A 26,684-nucleotide genomic window follows, 5' to 3' on the forward strand; every position below is an offset into this window, starting at 1 on the left:
TGGATCTGATTGATGGAAAGATTAGACACAGTCATGCATTATCCTTAATGAGAGATGATGGAGATGAATAACATTGGCTATAGGTCATTTTACTCTCTGTGAAGTTAACTTCCATATTAGATTCACTCGCCTAGTTAAACTGACCCCGCCTAGTTAAATAAAGGTTAAATAAAAAAAAATTCACTCAGTTAACCTATTGCAAAGATGCGTTCTCAGAGCACCAGAATGCAGACTTGCTGTACAGTATACAGCCCAACTTTATATTCTTCTTCAACACCTCTGCGTCAATGTTCTTCTGTTTGCCTGAACCAATCTTCCAAGCCAACCAGAGAGACGTTGTTTCCCGACAGCTTCCATTTAAACTCCAAGACCTCCATTCTTTCCAGTCATAAAGGATGCTGACTGAGGCAACAGCGGTGCTCTGTCTGGCTCTGGTGAATGCCAGTGTGACATGTGTTTATGAAAAGGGAGACAGAGCGGAGAAAATGTACTCTACTGATGGGTTCAATGCTCCGTGCTTATAGACCACACTCTCCATAGGCTACCATAGCATACCAGTCAGCCGGCCAAGCCAAGCCAATCAGGATGCAGAATCAGCAGCACTTCCTGTTTATTATTTGGTTTCTTCCTGTGTGTCCTGTTTATGTGTGTGTGAGCAGGCAGTGGGGCTACTTATGCTTGGTGACTACAGTACAGCATGTGAGTGTTATCCTCTATGGCATGGGTTCTTAAACTTTTTCAGCCTGGGACTCAAATGAGAAATTCTGTTTTTTCCTGGGACCCAAGCTTAAGAAAATTTGCAACTATACGTAAATATCGATACATTGCCATTATACCTAGAAAAATATGCAATATAGACAAAAACAAATAACAATGAAAATCCCATTAAACCTTTTCATGTTTATTTTTCCCCATTAACAACACTCGTACATTGACACTGTTTCTGTACTTGAGAAACCTGACATGCATAGGTGTGTGGTGCCAAACTGGATCAGAACATCTACTGCTTTCTCAGTCAGGCAGGAGACCACTTCCTGCTGTAGATGAACAACACATAACTGTGTGAGTGTTTGCCCCAAAAAGCATCTTGCTTCAATCAGTTTATTCCAGTTCAAAATAAAAAGTATTACTTGTATTTTAAACAGCAACAGTTCCAACCTAGACTTGTTTTCAACAAGAATTTCTACAGTAAAATGTACAGTAGGCCTGAATTTCTCATCTTCATCTGTACTGTTTCTTAGGGTTGCACTCTCACTAACGTTGGCTATTAGCTGTGTAACGTTACAAGGCCAGGGGATTGTTTGAAAGATAAACTCACATCTACTACTATGAGAGATAGTACTCCATTATTTCTGCTTATCATCGCCTGTTATAAAATGACAACAATGTCTTGTTAGTTGACTTACTTTCCCACTTTCGAAGCAGTTTCCTGAAGCATTCTGCCCTGTTCTGACAGAACCCCCTGGGTTTACCATCATGCTGTGGATGTTTGGTCAAGACGGGTCGTTTTATTGATATTGTTCGTTTTGAGAGACTCATTACTAAGCACTTCCCCACACGAAACACATTGTGGGCACTCCTCGTTATTCCTCAAAGTTTGTATGAAAGAGACAAGAAGTCAACACTGTATTTGCGTTTCATGACGATTGAGCTCAGGCAGAACTTGTGAGTTCTAGCAGGAGTCCATTTCATGACGATTGAGCTCAGGCAGAACTTGTGAGTTCTAGCAGGAGTCCATTTCATGACGATTGAGCTCAGGCAGAACTTGTGAGTTCTAGCAGGAGTCCATTTCATGACGATTGAGCTCAGGCAGAACTTGTGAGTTCTAGCAGGAGTCCATTTCATGACGATTGAGCTCAGGCAGAACTTGTGAGTTCTAGCAGGAGTCCATTTCATGACGATTGAGCTCAGGCAGAACTTGTGAGGTCTAGCAGGAGTCCATTTCATGACGATTGAGCTCAGGCAGAACTTGTGAGTTCTAGCAGGAGTGAGTGATGGCGACCTGGAAATAACAAGTCAGTGGCTTGAACGACAGCGCTGCAGCGTGCGGAATTATCTTCAACAAAACTGCAGAAAAAAAGATCTGGTGAACCGTGAAGCACAAGGGCATCTCCCTCTACCTCTCCCTCTCCTACTGGCGCAGCTGCCAAACTGAGCAGAGAGCGCTGCTAAGGAGAGAGCGCACTGAGCCGAGAGCGCAGTTGCACTTGGCCAAATCAAATCCAGTAATTAATGAAATATTTATACGTTATTTGGGTCGCGAGCCATACTTTAAGAAACGCTGCTCTATGGGGCTTACACGCTAGCCTCCCAGCTGCCTGACTGGCTGCACTCCTTGGCTTGTTGTGATTGCAAACATACATATACAGACAGACACTTACCGTACACAGGGATGCTGGCCCATGTTGTGTCATGTTGGCCTGATGTCCTTTGGTTGGTGGACCATTCTTTATACACACAGGAAACTGTTGAGCGTGAAAAACCCAGCAGTGTTCTAGTTCTTGACACGGTGTGCCTGGCACCTACTACCATACTCTGTTCAAAGGCACTTTAATCTTTGGTCTTGCCCATTCACCCTCTGAATGGCACACATACACAATCCATGTCTCAATTGTCTTAAGGCTTAAAAATCCTTCTTTAACCGGTCTCCTCCCCTTCATCTACACTGATTGAAGTGGATTTAACAAGTGACATCAATAAGGGATCATAAATTTCACCTGGATTCACCTGGTTAGTCTGTCATGGAAAGAGCAGGTGTTCTTAATGTTTGGTATAGTCAGTGGAGACCTACATTTGATTCCCATTCAAACGTCTAGTTCCCCAGCCTAACCCTAAACCGTCCCCACTTCTCTGAATTTTTGTTGGTTTACTATTCTTTTGAGTGCTTTTGGTACTCACAGTGATAGTAAGATGTGTACATGCGCACACACACACACACACACACACACCACACATCAGTACACTGAGGTTGTGTCTACACTTGACACTTATATGCGACTTCTGCTATCAGAATGTGAAGATCACATTGAATAGACAGGTCTAGACGCACAAAAGTGTCCTTGTGGTGTGATTGTGTTCAGATCTGTCTGACTATTTCAGGAGGTGGTCAGGGCTGCATTGTGTGTGGATTTCTCCTCAGTCTGGACGCAGTCAGGCTAACGAAAGCACATACAGTGGGCGACGTCATCAGCACTCCTCCCACAAGTCTCCAGAAAACGTGTGTTTTGGGACCGAGAGACACCTTTTCTTTATAACGTTGGAGGAAATGCTATCCAGCTAGCTAAAAATATTTTTGGTTTGGCTAGAGCTATGCTAACCCGTTTGCAATCTCTTTAGTGTTGCTTGCTAGCTAGACACAGAGGTTAGCTGGCTAGTTTGCTACAGTAGTCAGGTGTGGTTGTTGTGTTACTATCATATTTAGCCTATTCCACCATTTGTAGAATACATACTGGCATTTGAATATAGCGTGTTTGGAATTCCATGATCAGAATACTAAAGCTGCATGATCTGTCAAGCCTAGACATGGCCTGACACACACACACACACCCACATCTCTACTGCATGCCTCCTCTCCCTCAGAGACCTAGACCAGAAAGAGAAGGAACGGTGGAGCAGAAAGAGTCAGAGAAGAGGATGAAAGGAAAGGAAGACATTTGATATGATCAGAACCCAGCAGAGAGTGAGTGAGAGCAGAAGGAGTCGTTTGTGGGTGTTTTGTTGTAGGGCGGCGTCATGTGGTGTAGAGGTTATAGCAATGACTCGTGGGACTAGAGAAGTGCATTAAGGGCCACGTGGCGTTTGGCCCTGAAAACCCAGCTGGACATGGAATTCATTCAGAATTATTGCAGTATATTCCTCAAGAGACTACAGAGTCCTAGTGTGAGAAATGAATAACGGTATCTATTCGGTACAGATATCAGTGAGGCAGGTCGTGTCCCAAAAGACCCTATTCCCTATGTGGTGCAGAGCTTGGGTCAAAAGTAGTGCACTATAAAATGGATAGGGTGCCATTTGGGACACAGTCATAGTTAACCAAGCTAATGGACAATTACATTTTATGTAATAAAATTAATATGGGAAATTTTCTCGCTCGTCCGATTCAAAGGGTCAACCATCCCTGAAATGAGCCGAAATCCAGAGACAAAAAATGTGAGGTTTCTTTCTGTCCATCCGGTCCATGTACAATGAAGTCTGTTTTACAAAACTGGTTTAAATAAACTGTTCCTCCATTGTCCACCCCAAGGCCTGCACTGACAGCTTGTCACAATTAATGCCCTGTGAGTGGCAAGGTGCTGTCAAGATCCAGAACAGACACACAGAGATGGACATACACACAGAGATGGACATACACACAGAGATGGACATACACACACAGATGGACATACACACACAGATGGACATACACACACAGATGGACATACACACACAGATGGACATACACACACAGATGGACATACACACACAGATGGACATACACACACAGATGGACATACACACACAGATGGACATACACACACAGATGGACATACACACACAGATGGACATACACACACAGATGGACATACACACACAGATGGACATACACACACAGATGGACATACACACACAGATGGGCAGACACACACAGATGGACATACACACACAGATGGACATACACACACAGATGGACATACACACACAGATGGACATACACACACAGATGGACATACACACACAGATGGACAGACACACACAGATGGACATACACACACAGATGGACACACACACTCAGACAGCACAAACCAACCTGGTCTTAGAGCATTTTGTATTATTTTGTAAGAAAATCAGAGACACTAAAATTAGTATGATATGTTTTGTATGGTGTTATTTTGTGGATGTTCATCACCCATTTCAAATCAAATTGTATTGGTCACGTACACATGGTTATTGCGAGTGTAGCGAAATGCTTGTGCTTGTAGTTCCGACAGTGTAGCAATATCAACAAGTAATCTAACAATTCCACAACAACTACCTAATACACACAAATCTAAGTAAAGGGATGGATATGCATATTTAGTCAATACATTTTTTTTTTTAAGTAGTCAGGAGGATACAGACAGCTCAAGAGGTATGCTTAGATATCTTGATCTACTTCTCCAGAGTCAGATTAACTCGTGGATACCATTTTTATGTATTTGAGTGCAGCGTTAACGCAATGACGAAGTCTATGGTAACTGCTAGCATGCTAGTAGATACCATAGACTTCCAGTCATTGCACTAATGCTAGTTAGCATTGGCGCTTAAAACTGCCTCTAACTTCCTTCCTACCGGATGCCGAGATATAAAAATGGCATCCATGAGTTCATCTAGCTCTGACAAAGTAGATAAAGATATCTAAGCATACCTCTTGAGCCGACTCATCGCCAAAATCACAAAGTATCCCTTTAAGTATAATGAGTGTGGCTGTAAATTGCAGGAAAACGCTGTCTTCAGGATGTGGTTTTTTTTGTGCAAAATTCACCAACTCCCAGACTGGGGGCCTTGTCCCCCCTCCAGATCACCCACCAGCCATCCAATGTACTTTGTGCCCCCTCAGATGTTTGGGGTACATGATGCCCCTGTCTGTTAGGCTACAGTAAACAAACACTACAGTAGGGAAGGCATTTCTTCAAAGTTGTGTGGGTCGTTGCATTGTATTGCTCACTAACCCCACTGACTTCATCCTTTCGAAGCAACTATTATAGAGGGATTTATTCTCAAGGGAAACATTGAGGCTGGCGGAATCCTTTGCAATACATTATCTCAAATGTCAGAGGTTTACTTTATGGAAATAATGGCTTCATTTCAGTGCATTGAGTCTATACATTCATTTCAGTGCATTGAGTCTATACATTCATTCCAGTGCATTGAGTCTATACATTCATTTCAGTGCATTGAGTCTATACATTCATTTCAGTGCATTGGGTTCATATGTTTATTTGAGTCCATTGGATATACATACATTTTAGTAAATTGAAAGAATTTGTGTGTTGGGTACATATGTTTACTAGAGTGCATTGGGTACATGTGCTGATCACATATGTAGGAGTACAGGCCCAGGGGCGTGCTTTGGGCAAAGTGACCACTCACCTCGTATTTTATGTATTTATTTTTGAACCTTTATTTAACTAGGCAAGTCAGTTAATAAGAACAAATTCTTATTTACAATGACGGCCTACCAAAAGGCCTCCTGTTGGGCTGGGATTAAAAATACGAAATAAAATATAGGACAAAACACATCACGACAAGAGAGACAACACTACATAAAGAGAGATGTAAGACAACAACATACCATGATAGCAACACAACATGGTAGCAACACATGACAACAACATGGTAGCAACACAACATGACAGCAGCCCAGCATGGTAGCAGCACAAGACATGGTACAAACATTATTGGGCAGAGACAACAATTCATCACGCCAAGCAGCCACAACTGTCAGTAAGAGTGTCCATTTATCCTGTCAAATGATTTGTCACATGTGCCGAATGCATAAATTATAATGCAAAAGGAATCAAATACACAAGAATGAAGCTATATACAGGGAGGACCAGTACCAGATGAATCTGCAGAGGTACGAGGTATTGGAGGCAGGGTGAATGACTGGGCATCAGGGTGTGTGTGTGTGTGTGTGTGTGTGTGTGTTTGTGTGTGAGTGTTTATTTACAGTAGTGTGTATGTATAGTCTTGTGAGTGTGCATAGAGTCAGTGCAAGATAGTCCGGGTAACCATTTAATTAGCTATTTAGCATTCCTATGGCTATTTAGCAGTCTTTTGGCTCGAGGGTAGAACCTGTCTCGGAGCCTGTTGGTCCGAGAGCCGATGCTCCGGTATTGTTTGTCAGAGGTAGCAGAGTGAACAGTCTATGGCTTAGGTGGCTGGAGTCTTTGGCAATATTTCGGTCCTTCCTCTGACACCGCCTGATATAAAGGCCTTGGATGGCAGGGAGCTCGACCCCAGTGATGTATTGGGCTGTCCGCACCACCCTCGTTAGCGCCATGCGATCGAGGGCGGGGCTATTGCCATACCGAGCGGTGATGCAGCCAGTCAAGATGCTCTTGATGGAGCAGCTGTATTACTTATAGCCTCCTGATGTGGAAGAGGTGCTGTCGTGCCCTCTTCACGAGTGTGCGGGTGTGTGTGGACCATGTTAAGTCCTAAGCGAAGGACCTTGAAGCTCTTGACCCGCTACACAAAAACCCTGTTGATGTTGATGGGGGGCGTGCTCTCCCCTATTTCTCCTGTAGTCCACGATTAGCTCCTTGGTCTTACTGATGTTGAGGGAGAGATTGTTGTCCCGGCGCCACACTTCTAAGTCTCTGACCTCCTCCCTGTAGGCTGTCTCATTGCCGTCAGTGATCAGGCCTACCACCGTTGTGTCATCAACAAACTTGATAATGGTATTGGGGGTCAGCGTGGAGTGGTGTTGCCTACCCTCACCACCTGGGGACGGACTGTCAGGAAGTGGAGTGGGTAAGGTATCTGGGATGATGGTGTTGATGTGTGTTATGACCAGCCTTTCAAGCATAATTACAGACTGGGACAAGGAGATATTGAGAATGTCAATGAAGACACTTGGCAGCTGGTCTTCGCATGCTTTGAGAGCGCACCCTGGTGTTCCATCTGGCCCGGTGGCCTCGCGAGTGTTTACCTGTTTAAAAGTTTTATTCACATCGACCACCAAGAGCGAGATCACACAGTCATCCGGAACAACAGGGGCTTTCATGTTCTTTTGGTATGGATACCTTCTTATAGTCACTGGTCACCATAGCAGCACCCACCCATAGCACGCGCTCCAGCAGGTATATTTCACTGGTCACCCTCAAAGCCAATTCCTCCTTTGGCCTCCTTTCCTTCCAGTTTTCTGCTGCCAATGACGGGAACTAATTGCAAAAATCACTGAAGCTGGAGACTCATATCTCCCTCACTAACGTTAAGCACCAGCTGTCAGAGCAGCTCACATATCACTGCACATGTACATAGCCCATCTGTTAATAGCCCATCCAACTACCTCATCCCCACTGTTATTTTATTCATTTTTTTGTTCCTTTGCACCCTAGTATCTCTACTTGCACATTAATCTTCTGCACATATATCACTCCAGTGTTTAATTGCTAAATTGTAATTATTTCGCCACTATGGCCTATTTATTGCCTTACCTCCCTAATCTTATCTCATTTGCACACACTGTATATAGACTTTTTCTATTGTGTTATTGACTGTATGTTTGTTTATTCCATGTGTAACTCTGTGTTGTTGTTTGTGTCACACTGTTTTGCTTTATCTTGGCCAGGTTGCAGTTGTAAATGAGAACTTGTTCTCAACTGGCCTACCTGGTTAATTAAATAAAGGTGAAATCAAATTTGACAAATAATAAAACTGTGGGGACGTCGTCTATACACTTATTGATTAAAACCGTGACTGATGTGGTAATCTCCTCAATGCTATTGGATACCGGAACATATCCCCGTCTGTGTGCTAGAAAAACAGTCTTGTAGCCTGGCGTCTGCCTCATCAGACCACTTCCATATTGAGCGTGGCACTGGTAACCTATGAACTGAGGGTTGGGTGTGTGTGTGTGTTTGTGTGTGTGTGATGGTGGGGAGATCTGACAAAACGTTGACGCATCAAAGGCAGAGAGCATGACTGGCATTTTCATCTGAGGCCCATGCACTGAGCTTTGAGGATCAAGATAACCACAGCTGCATGGACCGACGTCATGGAGATGGATTTCAACTCCTCCACAGCTTTTGCATATTACATGGCTTCCTAGAATTGAGATATTCTGAGAAGCCACGTGTGCAGTTTGTGTGTGGGCTTGTTTACATGTGCAGTATACGGTGTGTATGAGAGGAGGAAGGCTGACGTCTGTAAGATATGGTCGACAGAGAAACCTAATCGTCTCCGAAGGAGTACGCCTCATCTTGCCTATACACTTCCACGGTACATTTCCAAGTATGTTTTTCAGGCAGACTTTAACACGAAACAAAGGAAACACAGGGGCTTGTCTCAGTCGCTCTCCTCCCCTCTGTCTCTCTCCTCCTCCTCCACACAGGGAAGTTCACGTGTATCGAGGTGCGATTCCACCTGGAGAGACAGATGGGCTACTACCTGATCCAGATGTACATCCCCAGCCTCCTCATCGTCATCCTCTCCTGGGTCTCCTTCTGGATCAACATGGACGCCGCGCCCGCCAGGGTGGCGCTGGGTATCACCACCGTGCTCACCATGACCACCCAGAGCTCCGGTTCTAGAACATCTCTACCTAAGGTGGGTCGGGGGGGGGGGGGGGGCAGAGTGGGTGAGTGGGTGTGTGTGGGTTGGCAGGAGAGTGTGCTGTGTGCATCACCGCTGGTGCTCGCGCAAAAAGGTGTCCCTCCTTCAGGACTGACTGTCCGTTGTTGATTTATGGTCTAGGTACAGGGTGACTTTTTCCTGTTTGCTTAACGGAGCCTTGCAGTATTGCAGAGATCATACGAGATTGAATGTGTTGCATCATTTATACACTCTTTTTACACCTAAATGATCTCAAATAGACTGTATAAAGAGTTACCTAAGGAGAGATATCCATGAAGACATTTTATATATAAGTGATGTTCTGAGATATATGTTAAATGCCCCTGCTAGTGTTCAGAGACTTTCTGTCTATATGGAGCATCTCAGTACTGTTTAATGCATCTCCTCCCAAAGGGCCTGTGTATATATGTTTGGTATTCGCCCATGTAGAAGAACACAATACTTAACATTTAAAATAAATCTAAATTTAAAAAGACCTAACCTGTCCTTTTACATTTGAGTAGTATTTAGTGTTCTGCGTTGAAGAATAATGCAGCGTAGTGAATGGAATGTTCTGTCACGTAACTTAATTGAGCATTCAGCAAGAAGACGTTTTTACACCGTCATGATATCAGTGATTGCATATCGATCTCCTTGAAAGATAAAACGGTAACATCACGACAGACTGAATGTTAAAGGTTCAATGCATCTGTTACCTCCGATATCAAATCACTTCTGGGTAACAATTAAAAGAATATCCTCTTCGCAAAGGTCCATTTCTCAAGCAAGGATTCAGCTAGGACTGTCTGGGAGTGGATCTGAGTGGGGAGGGGGAAACTGACAACTAACTGTTATTGGCAGAGAGGCTTTGAACTCTCTTTCTTATTGGTCTATTAACTCATTTACCACCTGGTGATGTCATCAGGGATGCTATAACTCCATCCCACCAAAACAGGCTGAAATTCCAGGTGGTCTTTTCAAGCAGCTCTTACACTAATGGGGCATTATCATCATTTTCACAATTTCACAGCATTATTCCAACCTATCCAGCTAAAAACAACTAAATACTCCATGACACATATTTGATATATACATGTATTATGTATTCTCATACACTCCTAACATACTCCACATTATGTAACAGCATCAATCCAATCTCTGTGAAATGACAATATAAAACAAGCTGCAAACTTGGCCAGACAGTTGAAATTCTATGAAACTCTATGAAATTCTATGAAATTCTGCCAGATAATGGCAGACTATTCATTCTCTCAACTCCTTGGTCTCCGTCTGTCTGTCTGTCTGTCTGTCTGTCTGTCTGTCTGTCTGTCTGTCTGTCTGTCTGTCTGTCTGTCTGTCTGTCTGTCTGTCTGTCTGTCTGTCTGTCTGTCTGTCTGTCTGTCTGTCTGTCTGTCTGTCTGTCTGTCTGTCTGTCTGTCTGTCTGTCTGTCTGTCTGTCTGTCTGTCTGTCTGTCTGTCTGTCTGTCTGTCTGTCTGTCTGTCTGTCTGTCTGTCTGTCTGTCTGTCTGTCTGTCTGTCTGTCTGTCTGTCTGTCTGTCTGTCTGTCTGTCTGTCTGTCTGTCTGTCTGTCTGTCTGTCTGTCTGTCTGTCTGTCTGTCTGTCTGTCTGTCTGTCTGTCTGTCTGTCTGTCTGTCTGTCTGTCTGTCTGTCTGTCTGTCTGTCTGTCTGTCTGTCTGTCTGTCTGTCTGTCTGTCTGTCTGTCTGTCTGTCTGTCTGTCTGTCTGTCTGTCTGTCTGTCTGTCTGTCTGTCTGTCTGTCTGTCTGTCTGTCTGTCTGTCTGTCTGTCTGTCTGTGACTTTGTCTCCGTCTGTCTGTCTGTCAGTCTGTCTCTGCTCTCTGACTGTGACTTTGTCTCCGTCTGTCTGTGTGTCAGTCTGTCTCTGCTCTCTGACTGTGTGACTGTGACTTTGTCTCCGTCTGTCTGTCAGTCAGTCTATCTCTGCTCTCTGACTGTGTGACTATGACTTTGTCTCTCTGGTGTTGTAGGTGTCCTATGTGAAGGCCATCGACATCTGGATGGCGGTGTGTCTTCTCTTCGTATTCTCCGCTCTGCTCGAGTACGCCGCCGTCAACTTTGTCTCCAGGCAACACAAGGAACTCTTAAGACTCCGCCCACGGAGAACGAAGAAGAAGGTAACGTTTACAGACCAATCTAGAACACGTTCTTCGAATCAGAGCGTGAACAAACAACTCCGTGCAACAATGACTGCATATTGCCGTTATGGTGTGGTTCCTTAAGGAGCTCTGAGGCTGAAGTAAGGGGTCACAAAGCACTAATGAATACTAACAAATAATGAAACAAGCAATTCTATACGTCCCAGATATATCTTTCTCAGACATGCACTGAGTATAACCAAACATTAGAAACCTAACAAATAATGAAACAAGCAATTCTATCCTTCACAGATATATCCTTCTCAGACATACAGTACATGTACACTGAGTATACCAGGCATTAGGGACACCTTCCCCTTTTGCCCTCAATTCGCCGTGACTTTACAAGGTGTCGAAAGCGTTCCACAGGGATGCTGGCCCATGTTGACTCCAATGCTTCCCACAGTTGTGTCAAGTTGGCTGGATGTCCTTTGGGTGGTGGCCCATTCTTGATACACATGGGAAACTGTTGAGTGTGAAAAACCCAGCAGGGTTGCATTTCTTGACACAAACCATTGCACCTGGCACCTACTACCATACCCTGTTCAAAGTCACTTAAATATTTTGCCTTGCCCATCTTTTGCCTTGGCACACATACACAATCCATGTCTCAGTTGTCTCAAGGCTTAAAAATCCTTCTTTAACCTGTCTCCTCCCCTTCCTCGACACTGATTGAAGTGGAATTAACAAGTGACATCAATAAGGGGTCATAGCTTTCACCTGGATTCACCTGGTCAGTCTGTGTCATGGAACGAGTAGGTATTCCTAATATTCTGTCCACTTAGTGTTATTTTTGAGGGTTTATACCATAAATTGTATTATATTGGATTGCTAATGTGAAGAGCTTGTAGCACTGTCGCAAACCACAACTAGTTGTGTCAAAATCCATGAAACAAGCAGTGTAACATGAAATGTTGTCTGAAGACTGTCTGAGGATGTTGAGAAATGTCAAAAGATGAGGTTGACAGAGGAGGTCTGGGAATTAGTCGGCCAAGAATGTGACTTGACGGATGTCGGGGCGGCTTAGTGGCCTTGACTCTGTGGTTAATTGGGTTTCTGGCCTTTTGGACATTTTAAAAGATTAAGATGGAAAAGTCCAATTATACGCTGTCTGTCACTAAATCGGGCCCTAGCCTGGACTCTGGGCCTGGGTCAGATAAACCATGTCTCTGTGGTCAAAAGGCTTGCTTATTTAGGTTATTGAAGCTATTTATCCAGGCAATTCAGTTGCGGTCAAATTCTTACTCATGAAAGTAGACTATAGAAAGTTAGCATAATCTTTGTATTCGGACTAGGCAAAACAACATGGCCTTGTTTGACACAAAGTAAAAGTTGAGGCACAACAGCAAAGCAACTTCCCCAACAGGTGCACTGTTCTACCATCCACCTTTGAGTCAACACTGCTCCCAGGTGGCCATATACTGTTACTACACCAACCTGTGGTACATCAAGGATAAAACTTCCAATGTTTACTTCGACATGTTTACTACAAAGCTTCCTGAAGGACAGAACGGGTCAGTGTCTGAACATTTGGCTGATGTCTGTGTTTCTTCCTATCCCTCATCCATTAATATAAAATGGAGACATACAAAAAAGACTGCCTCTCTCTGTACCAGGGGAATACCAAGGGAATACTCAGGCCAATCAAATCAAAGAGATGGAGGGAAATCAGGATAGAACACGATGAGATAAAGATGAATGAACACTGCTGGTAACCAAGAGGAGGAAAAAGTCAAAGTGGATAGGGGTCATTGTCAATTCAAACATGCAGGGCTCAGCCTTTCTCTAACTAACTTGAGGTAACGAACTTGTCTAGAAGTCAAATACCAACACACACACACACAAAAATTATATTATGTTCAATTTCAGTTTCAGCCCAGTTTCTTAAAGCAAGGCACAACTTTCGTTTTGATTCACCTTCTTGTTTGCTGTTCTTGTCTATTTTCATGTGTTTCTGGCATATCCACAGGGTTTCAGTCATATCCACAGGGTTTCAGTCATATCCACAGGGTTTCAGTCATATCCACAGGGTTTCAGGCATATCCATGGCGTTTCAGGCATATCCACAGGGTTTCAGGCATATCCACAGGGTTTCAGGCATATCCACAGGGTTTCAGGTATATCCACAGGGTTTCAGGCATATCCACAGTGAATTCCTCGATATTGCATGATTCTCATCATCATTTTAGTACTTTGTTTGTTTCTGTTTTCCATTTGCATGCTTCTCCTGTGATGAAAGAATGGTGATGAGGATCACTCCATTGATCCCAATGAGCTGGCTGAGTCATTGAGACGCTTTAATGGTTTGAGAAACAACGATACGGCCATATATGGATCTATGGGCCACATCTACAATTCCTCTTGACAGGGTAAAGAACATTAGGACCCAGCTATAAGAATCCCACACTCCATCTGGTCATACGTTTGTGTGTTTGTGTTTCTTGTAGTTGTGTGCTGTTCCTCTGCTGTTTGTCGTTGTTGGTGTTCTCTCCATATTCATATTGATTTTCACACCTAAGTATGAGAGCTATACAAAGACAAGCATAGAAACATACCTTTTTAAAACATTTTTTTACAGTATTTCATCAAAGAGAATGTGTTGTAAAAATGTGTGCCAATTAAATCTTCCCTGGAATCAGATGACCTTGTGGATCCCATTTTTTATATCTCTGCATCCAGTATGAAGGAAGTTGGAGGTGGTTTTGCGAGCCAATGCTAACTACTGACTGGGACGCCTATGGTAAACGCTAGCATGCTAAACGTTACCATAGAAGTCTAGTCATTGTGCTAGCGCCAGTTAGCAACTTCCTTCAAACTGCATGAAGAGGCGTAAAAATGGTCTCCAGTTCATCTGACTCTTGAGAAGTGGATAAAGGGCTTCATTGCCGATTTCCCGAAGTATCCCTTTAAGCATAATGTGACTCACAATGCTGATGTAGTGACTCATTGACTCTGTGACATTCTTCATTACACTAATGGCATTCCATTATTCTTCATAATGTGTTTAATGTAATAATGGCCTGTTGTCAACTTGTCACACACACACACACACACTCTCTGTTTTCACTCCCAGTTCCTTGTTCCTTTCAGTTGGTGTTGCTGTTTGTTTCTTTTTATTTCCCTATCCAAATGCATTTCTGTAGAAATTGCATTTCAGCCTGGAAATAAGGAAAATATCCAAACATTTCCTGCTTTCCTATTCTTCCCTCATGTCAACATATAATTTGTTGTTCATTGTGAATTCGCTCATGGAAAAATGATTGCTCAACTCGTATTGATCCTGTTTTCATTCCATTTAAATCATTTCCATATTGGTCATGTCAAATAAAACTATCACGTGCAGGGATTTGTTTGTGCATAGGCCAAAGGTAAAACCCCTTCATTCATATGATGTCAATTGCTTTTTAAAGAGAATTTCCAGTTCTGAGCTCTTTTTTTTTTCGACCCTAGTTTTGACATTTGAGGGAAAAGGCCAGGGGGTTGCTTGAGTGGTGACGACTCTAAAGGGTACAGGAATGAGTAGGTTTGAAAGAGAGAGTGGTGTGTCCTAGGATAACACCAGAGGTATTATGGGTTATAAAACAATAATAGACTAGAGGTTTTAAGCAAGGTCTCATGATGCACAAATCACTCCATGTTCATGTTGCACTTTGATAGATTTATTGAGTTAGGGAGAATAGGCATTGACTCAACATGAAGTCAAAGGCGGAAGTTTAGTTGAAGTCAAGTTTATTTGGAGTGTTAGCAGGAGGGAGACTGAAGTGTACATGGCTGGGAGACTTAGTCAGCTTGTCATATTGCTGCTGCTGCTGTTGCTATGGCAAGCGATCCCCCATGGTTAAGAGAGGAGGGAGAGCAAGATCAATTGAGGGAGAGGGATGACATTTCAGTGTCCCTCTCTGGAGCACCTCAAGGCAGTCCATCGGGGGAGCCGTTCCCGTTCTGGGAGTTTATTCATCCTTGACCTGTGACCCCTATCTAACTAACTCCCGCCTTTCCTGTTCGTAGGACGACAACGTGAGGGAGAGCCGCCTCAGCTTCACCACCACGACCGGCGGTGGCGGCACTGCTGTCAAGGACGGCACCATCCCCAAGGCCACCAACAACGCCGCCACCACCCCGGGCGCCGCGGGGCCACAGCCCGCCCAGCACGCCAAGAAGGACCCGGCCGCCAAGAGCCACGAAGAGATGAGAAAGCTGTTCATCGACCGCGCCAAGAAGATCGACACGGTATCGCGGGCGGGTTTCCCCCTGGCCTTCCTGTTTTTTAACATTTTCTACTGGGTCCTGTACAAGATTCTCCGGGCTGAGGATGTGCACAAGGACTAGTACAGAACACTGCAGTACAGTAGGGTACATTACAGTACAGTACAGTAGGGTACATTACAGTAGGGTACATTACAGTACAGTACAGTAGGGTACATTACAGTACAGTAGGGTACATTACAGTACAGTAGGGTACATTACAGTACAGTACAATGACACAAGGGGGAAGAAGACCCCGGTCCCTCCTTACAATGTGGGAACTGTTTCACATTAACATTTGGCAGTTCACCAACTACCTGGGGTTCCAAAACAAAGTCCTGCCAAGGTTTTAAAAAGAGGATTAAGGAGATGACTCGGGAGATGAACTGAGTATTTACAGAGCAGAGTTATGTCCGTATCACCCAACAACAACAAGAGAGGACAGACACCGTGCTCACTATGCAACGGGAGACCAGTTTGGAGTATCGGACGAGTCCCACTTCACCACCTTACACAATGTGCAGTCAAAACAGGAGCGATGCTTTTATTCACCTCTGCAAACCCTCTGTCACGAACACACACACACACACATACACACACACACACACACACACACATATACACACACACACACACACACTTGTGTCTTACAGCTTTACTGCCAATGTTCTATGTACAGTGCAGTTTCCATACAACACTGGTAAACAAGTGAAAACTTCCAGTACACTCAAGTCCTTTGTAGATTTTCCACCAGATTATAGTGCATCTTTATTATAAACCATCAGATGTTTGTTATAATTCTCAGACATAAAAAGCTGCCACTTTGTCACATTTCCAACTCACTATTGTGGGTTAAATGTCCCGTCCCTAGTGCTACTCATCACGTACAGAAACGTAATTAACCTCTTTGTGACTTTGTTGAGTGATTCAACTCCCCTGGTCCACACTCAGCACAAACTCAACTACGGTGTGAACATGTTTTTTTCTCACCTTCATTTCCTTCTTTCCACAAAATGATGATTCACTATTCACTGTTCCGTTCACTCGATCAAACAAACCACTGCCGAAACACTCAAGTCAAACAGGGGGCCAAATATGTGAAAGCATCCACCTTAAATTACCTAGAATCTCAACACAAGCTAACAAAGGATCGACCAAAGAGGTAACCGACTGAGAAGAAAATAGAATAGAAAAAGAGAGATTTGATACCGATGCAGTCGCCATGAGTCCCCACTGTGAATTTGGAAGGCTGAGGATATCATTAAAGTAACTGCCAAGTGTTTTCAGATTTCAATTAAATATGACCTATAATTTCTTACAAATAGGAGTGAAATCGTTTTCTAAATGTTTTAATGAAGTATGTTAAAAGAACAGGTTTTCTGTGTTTGAAGGGTGTGGACGTACCCCACCAACAGAATAGTATGGGTATATAAAAGTTTTAACTCAAGTCGACCGTTGATTGGCCAGCTCATCCTCCTCAGGGAGATGACATGTTCTATGAGGAAATGGCAAGCATTTTTTAAACGGTCTGCTTGAGATACAAGTTTGAGGTGGAGTTTTTTAAGTGTTTTTTTCTCTCCAATTTATGCTTTGTTCACAAATACGAGTATAGGAAGAGTCAGCAACATTATTTGGAAATGAGTTAACAGAATATGAACTTTTAAAAGAGAGATTTTCACTGGGCAGTTACTTTAACAGTATATAGCCATAATACTATACACAGCCTGAATCAGGCCTTTCACTTCTTGGTTTACAACTTGCCTTTCAATATAATCTTTATTTTATCATTTTTGTCTATCAAATGCTCTCAAATTACTATTGCTCTGGTGTCACTGAGGGTATCACTCAGAAACTGTGTTGGTAGCAGTACACAACCCTGGGGAGCACCATCACAATTAAGTTATAACTGATCTAGGTTCAGTATCCAGAGTACCTATATTTGAATAGTTACATGTATGGGATGTAAGACTTTTAAATTAAAGGAATTCACACACTCCATAAGTTGGGGGGTCAAAGTCGATGTATAGAGATGAAGAAAGAATTTAGAATAGATTGTAATTGTTATGATGAAGTAAAATGTTATTTAACTATATTTAAAAATAATTATAGAAATGAGGGGTTGTTTACTTTGTATGTTGATATACTGAAATTATTATCAACAACAGAGCTGTATGAACAGACAAATGATCGGAATATCGGATAAATGGGCAATGATTCAGTCGTATCATATTCTTGTGTTTGATCAAACCTGATGACACACAGAGACAGTATGAAACTGCAGTGTAAAGACCTGACCTAATTTTAAGATGACTCACAATGGAGAAGACAATCAAATAAACATATTTATGGATACATCTATGAAACGTGCAATATATCAATCTCCTCTCCTTCTTCTAGATGGTTGACGGGTTCCTGTACTCCAAGACAGTTGTGATGTTTTTTGAAAGATATTTAAACAATATATTTGGTAAGACATTTCCAGAATTTTACACTATTTAAAAACAACTACTGATTAAATCTAGGAAGAGATACTGTGCCATATACTTTTGGTAAAAACATATCTATACTCCCACATTCCTTCATAAAGTGACAAAGCTTTCATATAGTTCTACAGATTTTAATACCACTTCTACATATTAGTATTTGACACAGCTAAACACAATGTAGAAGGATGAATTAATATACGTTTCATGTACATTTCTATTGCAAGTGTATTTAAATACTTTATTTTGTACCAAAAAATGACAGTATTATTAAATGTTAGATGCATGAACTGAATTCAATGTCAATAGATTTATTTTTGAACTTGTGTTTGACCTGTGTTTTAGTTGCTGCTGTGATGATGAGAAGAACGAACACATGTGCTTTTTTCCCCAGTATAATGTACATCTGTAAATACTTTTCATAAATCTAATAAAGGTCCTTTGGAGGGAAAGATAGAGGGGGAAAAAAAGTACATTTCTAAATGAAGATTTTGTCATTTGTGTCTTTGTTACTGTATCAATTCAGAGAATCACACAGAGTGGGTATAGAACCCGTCACCCTGCTGTGCCCTGTTGTTCAAATCACATTTTATTGGCCGCACACACGTGTTTAGCAGATGTTATTGTGGGTGTAGCGAAATGCTTGTGTTCCTAGCTCCAACAGTGCAGTAATATCTAACAATACACACAAATCTAAAAAGTAAAATAATTAAATTAATAAATATATGCATCTTAGGACAAGCAAAAAAAAATGGGGGGGGGGGGGGCATTGACCAAAATACAGTATACTGTATACATATGAAATGAGTAAAAGAGTATGTAAACATTATTAAAGTGACTAGAGTTCCATTATTAAAGTGGCCAGTGATGCCATGTCTGTGTATATAGGGCAGCAGCCTCTAAGGTGCAGGGTTGAGTAACCTGGGTGGTAGCTGGCTAGTGATGGATATTTAACAGTCTGATGGCATTGAGATAGAAGCTGTTTTTCAGTCTCTCGGTCCCAGCTTTGATGCACCTGTACTGACCTTGCCTTCTGAATGATTGCGTGGTGAATAGGCCAGTGACTCCAGTGGTTGATGTCCTTGTTGAAGTTTCAGGCCTCTTGGCAGAGGCAAATGGTCACATAAAGGGATATCATATACTGCAGGTCTATATCTCAACGTCATAAAATGCATTCCGAATCTAACGTCAAGCTATTGCCTTTCAAATCAGACTGTAGGCCTACCAATAGCGAGCTTTATGACGTCACTGCATTGTTGCCCAATATGAAGAGCATAGCAGTAGATATTCCCTCATGCTGTTTGTTGCTAGTCACAGAGATGATATTAAATTGGGCCATATGTCATTCTATGATGCCAGTAGTGAGCTTCTACTGTAGGCCTATCTCATTAGGAGGTCGGTTTGGAATATGAAAAAGGTGAAAGACGAGACGGCGTAATTATCCGCCGTGTGTTTATTTAGCGCTACATACACCACACGCCCCTTTTCTGACAACTAATGTACCAGATGATATAGGAGCCTACATAAAGCAGCGCGCGGTGTCGCAGCCATATGAAGCGTAAAAGATGACTCTGCGAGGTAAAGTGGCTCTCGTTACCGGCGGTGCGCAAGGTATCGGTAGAGCCGTCGCAGAAAGCCTTCTGAAGAATGAAGCAAAGGTTGGTGTTTATATATAAAGTTATTAGCCTAATGTCGCCCGTAAATGGACGGTGGTTTTGGTTACTTTACGCATTTTACGCGCGGCGCTTGTACCAATCTATCGTGGTTGTATGGAGCCAAAACCAACTGTGTTGCACAGCTTTAAATATTTGTACATAGTTTTGTAGATGTTCTGATTTTATACCCGCAGGTTGCACTTGTTGACTTGAATCAAAGTGTCGGAGAGGAATGCAAGAAGATTTTAAATGGAGAGTTTGGAGATGGGAACTGCATTTTCATTCAGTGTGACGTGACGGACAGATTGAAACTTAAAGGTAATGGTTGCCTGACAATAAAACTGTGATACTTCTGGTTCATAGTCTGAGATGAATGCAATTAATTTGTTTGGAACATTTCCTCTCACAAGCTCTACGCGCTGGTACCGCTTTCTATCACCTGGCACATGGACGAAACAATATAAACACGTGTACGAGTTCGGAAAGTATGCATAAATCGCTTGCATCTATTTACATCAAGTGAGCAGCTTTCAGGTGATCAACATCTGAACCCACTACCAGCGGTTTGAAAAGTTGGTTTGATTATGCATTCTATGGACATTTTATCGCCACTGCCTTACGGTAAAAAGGACCAACAGTATGGACAACCGGTAAAATAAATGTACATATAATTGTATTCAACATTCTGTCTTGTAAAGAATATACTGTCCATGGGGTAACCATGGTAACAGTCTGACTAGGCAAAGGTAATTGCAACTTTACTATGGTACTGCTATTTTTACTTTAGAGGTTATTAAAGGTTATTAGCCTAACCTACTTTTTTTAAGTATAGCTATATGCCTAGTCTAACATTAGCATTTTGGCTAAATGCATAATAGTCTATTTTATTTCATGCTGCGCGGTGGTTTAGAATTCTGAATATTCTCATTTTCGATCACCTTTAGGCCTTAGCCTTACCTATTTTAACACATCATTCACCTCTGAAACAGACTTTCATTGTGTGGAAATGAATTAGCTACTTTTGACATGATTTCCAAAACGCCCGAGGCAAAAGACATTGGAATGTTCTTGGATGTAGCCTTACCTAAATATCTGTGTTTTATAAGAGTCCATTCAACCAACACTGAACACTGTCAATGCACGACTGAAACGTAAACGTCGACACCGTCTATTTAGTCTTGTAAGACAGGACATTTGTTAGACATTTGTTGTTAAAGTAGAGCAACGTACTTGACTTGGTTTTTTTTTTAATTGAAAGGTTTTCTTGTGGAATGTTTTCAGCTGAAAGGCAGGTGCTGGTGAATACCTGTTATACTGCACTTTTTGTGGCTTAGATAATTGTTTGAATGTACTTGTTTACTTAGATAGACAAAGAAGCAGTGTTCTTGTAGTAATTACAGCCTGTATAATCAATCTAAGAACTAGATGTTCTTCTTTGATATAGAATCGAAATGATAGTTTAGATGTAAATAAATAAAGATGCAATGTTCTTGACAAATGTCCATCTCGTAAGGACTGGTAGTGTTCTTCTTCATCATCTATAGTTATTCAACCTAAGTGTTGGACTCTTCTTTCATATTGCAGATGCTTTTCAAAGTACAGTCGACCGGTTTGGAAGATTGGACATTGTTGTCAACAATGCTGGCATCAACAATGAGAAGGACTGGGAGAAGACCATCGATGTAAATCTGGTAAGAGGGGTGGGTGTCTGTGTGTGTGTGTGTGCGTGACTAACACCAGTAAATGTTAGATTGAATGTCTTGTCATTGAGATAGTTTGTGAAAATCAATTTTTCCAAAACAATCTGTTATTTGACTAACTGCAAAATCAATCTTGCATTATGCTGTAGTTTAGCCTAGATTATATTACATGATGCTGTAGTTTAGCCTAGATTATATTACATGATGCTGTAGTTTAGCCTAGTTTACATTATATTACATGATGCTGTAGTTTAGCCTAGTTTACATTATATTACATGATAATGTAGTTTAGCCTGTTTTACATTATATTACATGATGCTGTAGTTTAGCCTAGTTTACATTATATTACATGATGCTGTAGTTTAGCCTAGTTTACATTATATTACACGATGCTGTAGTTTAGCCTGTTTTACATTATATTACATGATGCTGTAGTTTAGCCTAGATTATATTACATGATGCTGTAGTTTAGCGTAGTTTACATTATATTACATGATGCTGTAGTTTAGCCTGTTTTACATTATATTACATGATGCTGTAGTTTAGCCTAGATTATATTACATGATGCTGTAGTTTAGCCTAGTTTACATTATATTACATGATGCTGTAGTTTAGCCTGTTTTACATTATATTGCATGATAATGTAGTTTAGCCTATATTATATTACATGGTGCTGTAGTTTAGCCGGTTTTACATTATATTACATGATGCTGTAGTTTAGCCTAGTTTACATTATATTACATGATGCTGTAGTTTAGCCTGTTTTACATTAAATTACATGATGCTGTAGTTTAGCCTAGATTATATTACATGATTCTGTAGTTTAGCCTGTTTTACATTATATTACATGATGCTGTAGTTTAGCCTAGTTTACATTATATAACATGATGCTGTAGTTTAGCCTGTTTTACATTATATTACATGATGCTGTAGTTTAGCCTAGATTATATTACATGATGCTGTAGTTTAGCCTGGTTTACACTATATTACATGATGCTATAGTTTAGCCTAGTTTACATTATATTACATGATGCTGTAGTTTAGCCTAGTTTACATTACGTGACATCAGTGAAGAGTTCTACCACAGTGTGAATAAGAGCAAAACAGTGTGCCTGTTGTATGTGTTGGATATTGAAACTCAAGCCCTCTTGTTTCTCTCCAAAGACATCAGTCATCAAGGGAACTTACCTGGCCCTGGATCATATGAGCAAAGAGTATGGAAAAGAAGGAGGAGTCATCATCAATGTCTCATCCATGGCAGGTAAGGCTGCTCCATACATGCATCAATACTTTATGTACTGTACGCTGCACGTCAATACATTGAAGCCTTCACAGACAGAAGAAACCGGGAAACAGTGGTGTATGTGGGTGTGGGAATGACTTGCTATGTCTTTGGCAATGCGGTTGCTTTCAGCTGATGTGAGCAACCCCTATGTAATGGAATATGTCACAGGTCATCAGCTATAAACAACCACATTGACTTCATTCACTGTTATTGTTGAAATTCCCAGGCCTTTGTTTTGGTACGATATGGTTACACAGTGTACCATAACACAACATAACACAGGTGTAAAGCAAACATTACAACATTACCGCTTGATAGATTAGAGTTTGATGCTGTTTTCACAGTGGACAATAAGCATTGCTGTGTGCGTCTACTATTTGCTTAGTGGGGTAGGTTAAGGCTGTTCTATCGCCTCAGTCGGCAAACTAACAACTACACTACTTCTCATTTTTCAATCTTTCTCCACAGCAGCATGTGGAGATTGAGAAAGCATGTTATTGGTGCAATCTAAGTCAGCTAGCGCAACCATTTTGTGCAAGAATTGTCTGAACGTCTGTCTGTGGTTCAGTGGCTTACATCTTGATCCAGCAGTAAAATCATTAAACTGACAAGGAAGTGGGGGGGTTCAATTTGGTGGGTGGTGGGCTTGTTGGATTGGGATAGATTTGTTGGAGTGGAGACAGTAATGCCATGACAAACAGCCCACTGACTGTGAGACTCAGTCAAGTGTCACTAAATCTGTTTTCATATAAGCAGCACACCTGGGTTCACATACTATTCAAAATCTTTCAAATGCTTTCGGCGTTTTCTCAAGTCTGCCTTGAGTACCATCTGGGTGGGGTTTGGACTTTTGCGATTATTCCATTGCAAAAGGCAAGCTCAATCAAGCACCACTAAAGTATCTGAAATGATTTCAGACAGTATTTGAACCCAGGGCCTCATTTATTAATATTCGGTAGAAACTATTCTAAAATTATACTAACAAACAGAATTTAGAATGTTGGTACCCATAGAAAAATCGTGATTTATCAAACAATCCTACAATCGTCATACCCACACTGGTAGGAGATAACCATTGATAAATACAAATTGTTCTCAGCCTCAGTGCTGTAGCACAACCTTGGCTGTTTGCAATTTGAAACGCCCCTAATTAACCATATATGGTCAAAATCCTCCCTTTAACACCCGAGGGGGATATTCAAATCCGTACCATGAAATACAATGGCGCAAACAATTTTTTTTCTTTTTTTTCTTCTCTGTAACTGAAATAGAGGTGCTAGTGTCAGAGTACAACCAAAAGTTTTTATTTGGCTTACTCAGTTGTGACTTGACCAGTAAAAATAAAAACAACTACAAAAAGAGGACTGTTGGGAGAATTCAAGTTGCCATAGCAATGGCAAATACGTATTTAGTCAGCCACCAATTGTGCAAGTTCTCCCACTTAAAAAGATGAGAGAGGCCTGTAATTTTCATCATAGGTACACTTCAACTATGACAGACAAAATGAGGGAAAAACATCCAGAAAATCACATTGTAGGATTTTTAATGAATTTATTTGCAAATTATGGTGGGAAATAAGTATTTGGTCAATAACAAAAGTTTATCTCAATACTTTTTATATACCCTTTGTTGGCAATGACAGAGGTCAAACATTTTCTGTAAGTCTTCACAAGGTTTTCACACACTGTTGCTGGTATTTTGGCCCATTCCTCCATGCAGATTTCCTCTAGAGATGTGATGTTTTGGGGCTGTTGCTGGGCAACACAGACTTTCAACTCCCTCCAAAGATTTTCTATGGGGTTGAGATCTGGAGACTGGCTAGGCCACTCCAGGACCTTGAAATGCTTCTTACGAAGCCACTCCTTCATTGCCCGGGTGGTGTGTTTGGGATCATTGTCATGCTGAAAGACCCAGCCACGTTTCATCTTCAATGCCCTTGCTGATGGAAGGAGGTTTTCACTCAAAATCTCACGATACATGGCCCCATTCATTCTTTCCTTTACACGGATCAGTCATCCTGGTCCCTTTGCAGAAAAACAGCTCCAAAGCATGATGTTTCCACCCCCATACTTCACAGTAGGTATGGTGTTCTTTGGATGCAACTCAGCATCTTTTGTCCTCCAAACACAACGAGTTGAGTTTTTACCAAAAAGTTCTATTTTGGTTTCATCTGACCATATGACATTCTCACAATCTTCTTCTGGATCATCCAAATGCTCTCTAGCAAACTTCAGGCGGGCCTGGACATGTACTGGCACTGCAGGATTTGAGTCCCTGGCGGCGTAGTGTGTTACTGATGGTAGGCTTTGTTACTTTAGTCCCAGCTCTCTGCAGGTCATTCACTAGGTCCCACCGTGTGGTTCTGGGATTTTTGTGATCATTTTGACCCCACGGGGTGAGATCTTGTGTGGAGCCCCAGATCGAGGGAGATTATCAGTGGTCTTGTATGTCTTCCATTTCCTAATAATTGCTCCCACTGTTGATTTCTTCAAACCAAGCTTACCTATTGCAGGTTCAGTCTTCCCAGCCTGGTGCAGGTCTACAATTTTGTTTCTGGTGTCCTTTGACAGCTCTTTGGTCTTGGCCATAGTGGAGTTTGGAGTGTGACTGTTTGAGGTTGTGGACAGGTGTCTTTTATACTGATAACAAGTTCAAACAGGTGCCATTAATACAGGTAACGAGTGGAGGACAGAGGAGCCTCTTAAAGAATAAGTTACAGGTCTGTGAGAGCCAGAAATCTTGCTTGTTTGTAGGTGACCGAATACTTATTTTCCTCCATAATTTGCAAATAAATTCATAAAAAATCCTACAATGTGATTTTCTGGATTTTTTCTTTCTCATTTTGTCTGTCATAGTTGAAGTGTACCTATGATGAAAATTACAGGTCTCTCTCATCTTTTTAAGTGGTAGAACTTGCACAATTGGTGGCTGACTAAATACTTTTTTGCCCCACTGTATACTTGAGTAGGCAACACTCGCCAACAAGCCATCCATCCATCCATTTCTGTTTACATAGTTGAAATAGTTTAGGCTGGTGATGTTATGCTGATGAGATTTTGCATGGAAATTGCACGTGTTAATGTTTGTTTTGCTGATGATTGCATCGAAAATATTGGCTCATCGAGGGCTGTGATCGGCAAGCCTCCACTGAAAAGTGTCTTTTGCCAAAAATCCAGAGGGTGGATAGCACTTGGATGTGCACCGGAATGGTATGCATTTTGGAATGGTATCCTTTTTAAAGTATGTCTTAAACCTTCCAAAAAACAATCGTATAGAATTTTTGAGAAAAGATATATGATGAGCCAACCTGTACTTAATGCAGAAAATGTGCCATCTGTCTCTAAAAACTCGCTCTCTGCAGAATGCAGCGTGTGCCGAATCCTCCAACAGAGCAAGGTTAGCCATCTCTCATGCAATTTCCCATTATCTCAGTCTCATAGTATGTCAACAATGGTTTCACTTTGACTCATACCTCTCATTCTAACTAATTACTGTATTTTATATGGGTTATTATTGTAACAATTGCACTGATGTGGTCAAATGATACAGCGTGCCAAGCAATGTTCCATGAATTCCCAATGGAAATGCAATCCAAATTGAAAAATGATTGAATTATTACTCTCACATATTTTCCCCATTCTACACTTGACAAGCAGTTTCCTTAATCCACCACGTGATCCTGTGCTTACGCATGGTCATGGCTGTGTGTACATTTACAAACACTCTCAAGCAAACATTCCTATTGATCAATTTCCATTTTCACACGCATGGTACACACAGATTTGTGCCTATGCATGGTTGATAAATGAGACCCCTGGTCTGGTAAGCAGCAGAGATTTCCCTT

At 41.7% G+C, this 26,684-nt stretch overlaps 2 protein-coding genes across 2 annotated transcripts in view; both read left to right on the plus strand.

The window, feature by feature from the left end:
• Nucleotides 1–18,506, plus strand: part of LOC109900471 (glycine receptor subunit alpha-3-like) — a 105,231-nt gene extending 86,725 nt beyond the window's left edge. Inside the window, exons 7-9 of the mRNA XM_031837844.1 lie at nucleotides 9,077–9,291; nucleotides 11,305–11,451; nucleotides 15,481–18,506. Coding sequence (XP_031693704.1) covers nucleotides 9,077–9,291; nucleotides 11,305–11,451; nucleotides 15,481–15,801 — 683 coding nt within the window. The 3' untranslated portion in view covers nucleotides 15,802–18,506. The remainder of the gene's footprint in view (nucleotides 1–9,076; nucleotides 9,292–11,304; nucleotides 11,452–15,480) is intronic.
• Nucleotides 18,507–19,499: 993 nt separating this feature from the next.
• LOC109901287 (15-hydroxyprostaglandin dehydrogenase) overlaps nucleotides 19,500–26,684 on the plus strand; it is a 24,863-nt gene continuing 17,678 nt past the window's right edge. Inside the window, exons 1-4 of the mRNA XM_020497334.2 lie at nucleotides 19,500–19,858; nucleotides 20,050–20,173; nucleotides 21,440–21,546; nucleotides 22,720–22,816. Of these exons, the coding sequence (XP_020352923.2) occupies nucleotides 19,766–19,858; nucleotides 20,050–20,173; nucleotides 21,440–21,546; nucleotides 22,720–22,816 (421 nt within the window). The 5' untranslated portion in view covers nucleotides 19,500–19,765. The remainder of the gene's footprint in view (nucleotides 19,859–20,049; nucleotides 20,174–21,439; nucleotides 21,547–22,719; nucleotides 22,817–26,684) is intronic.

Source organism: Oncorhynchus kisutch, linkage group LG12 (assembly GCF_002021735.2).
Source record: "Oncorhynchus kisutch isolate 150728-3 linkage group LG12, Okis_V2, whole genome shotgun sequence".
NCBI classification, from domain to species: domain Eukaryota; kingdom Metazoa; phylum Chordata; class Actinopteri; order Salmoniformes; family Salmonidae; genus Oncorhynchus; species Oncorhynchus kisutch.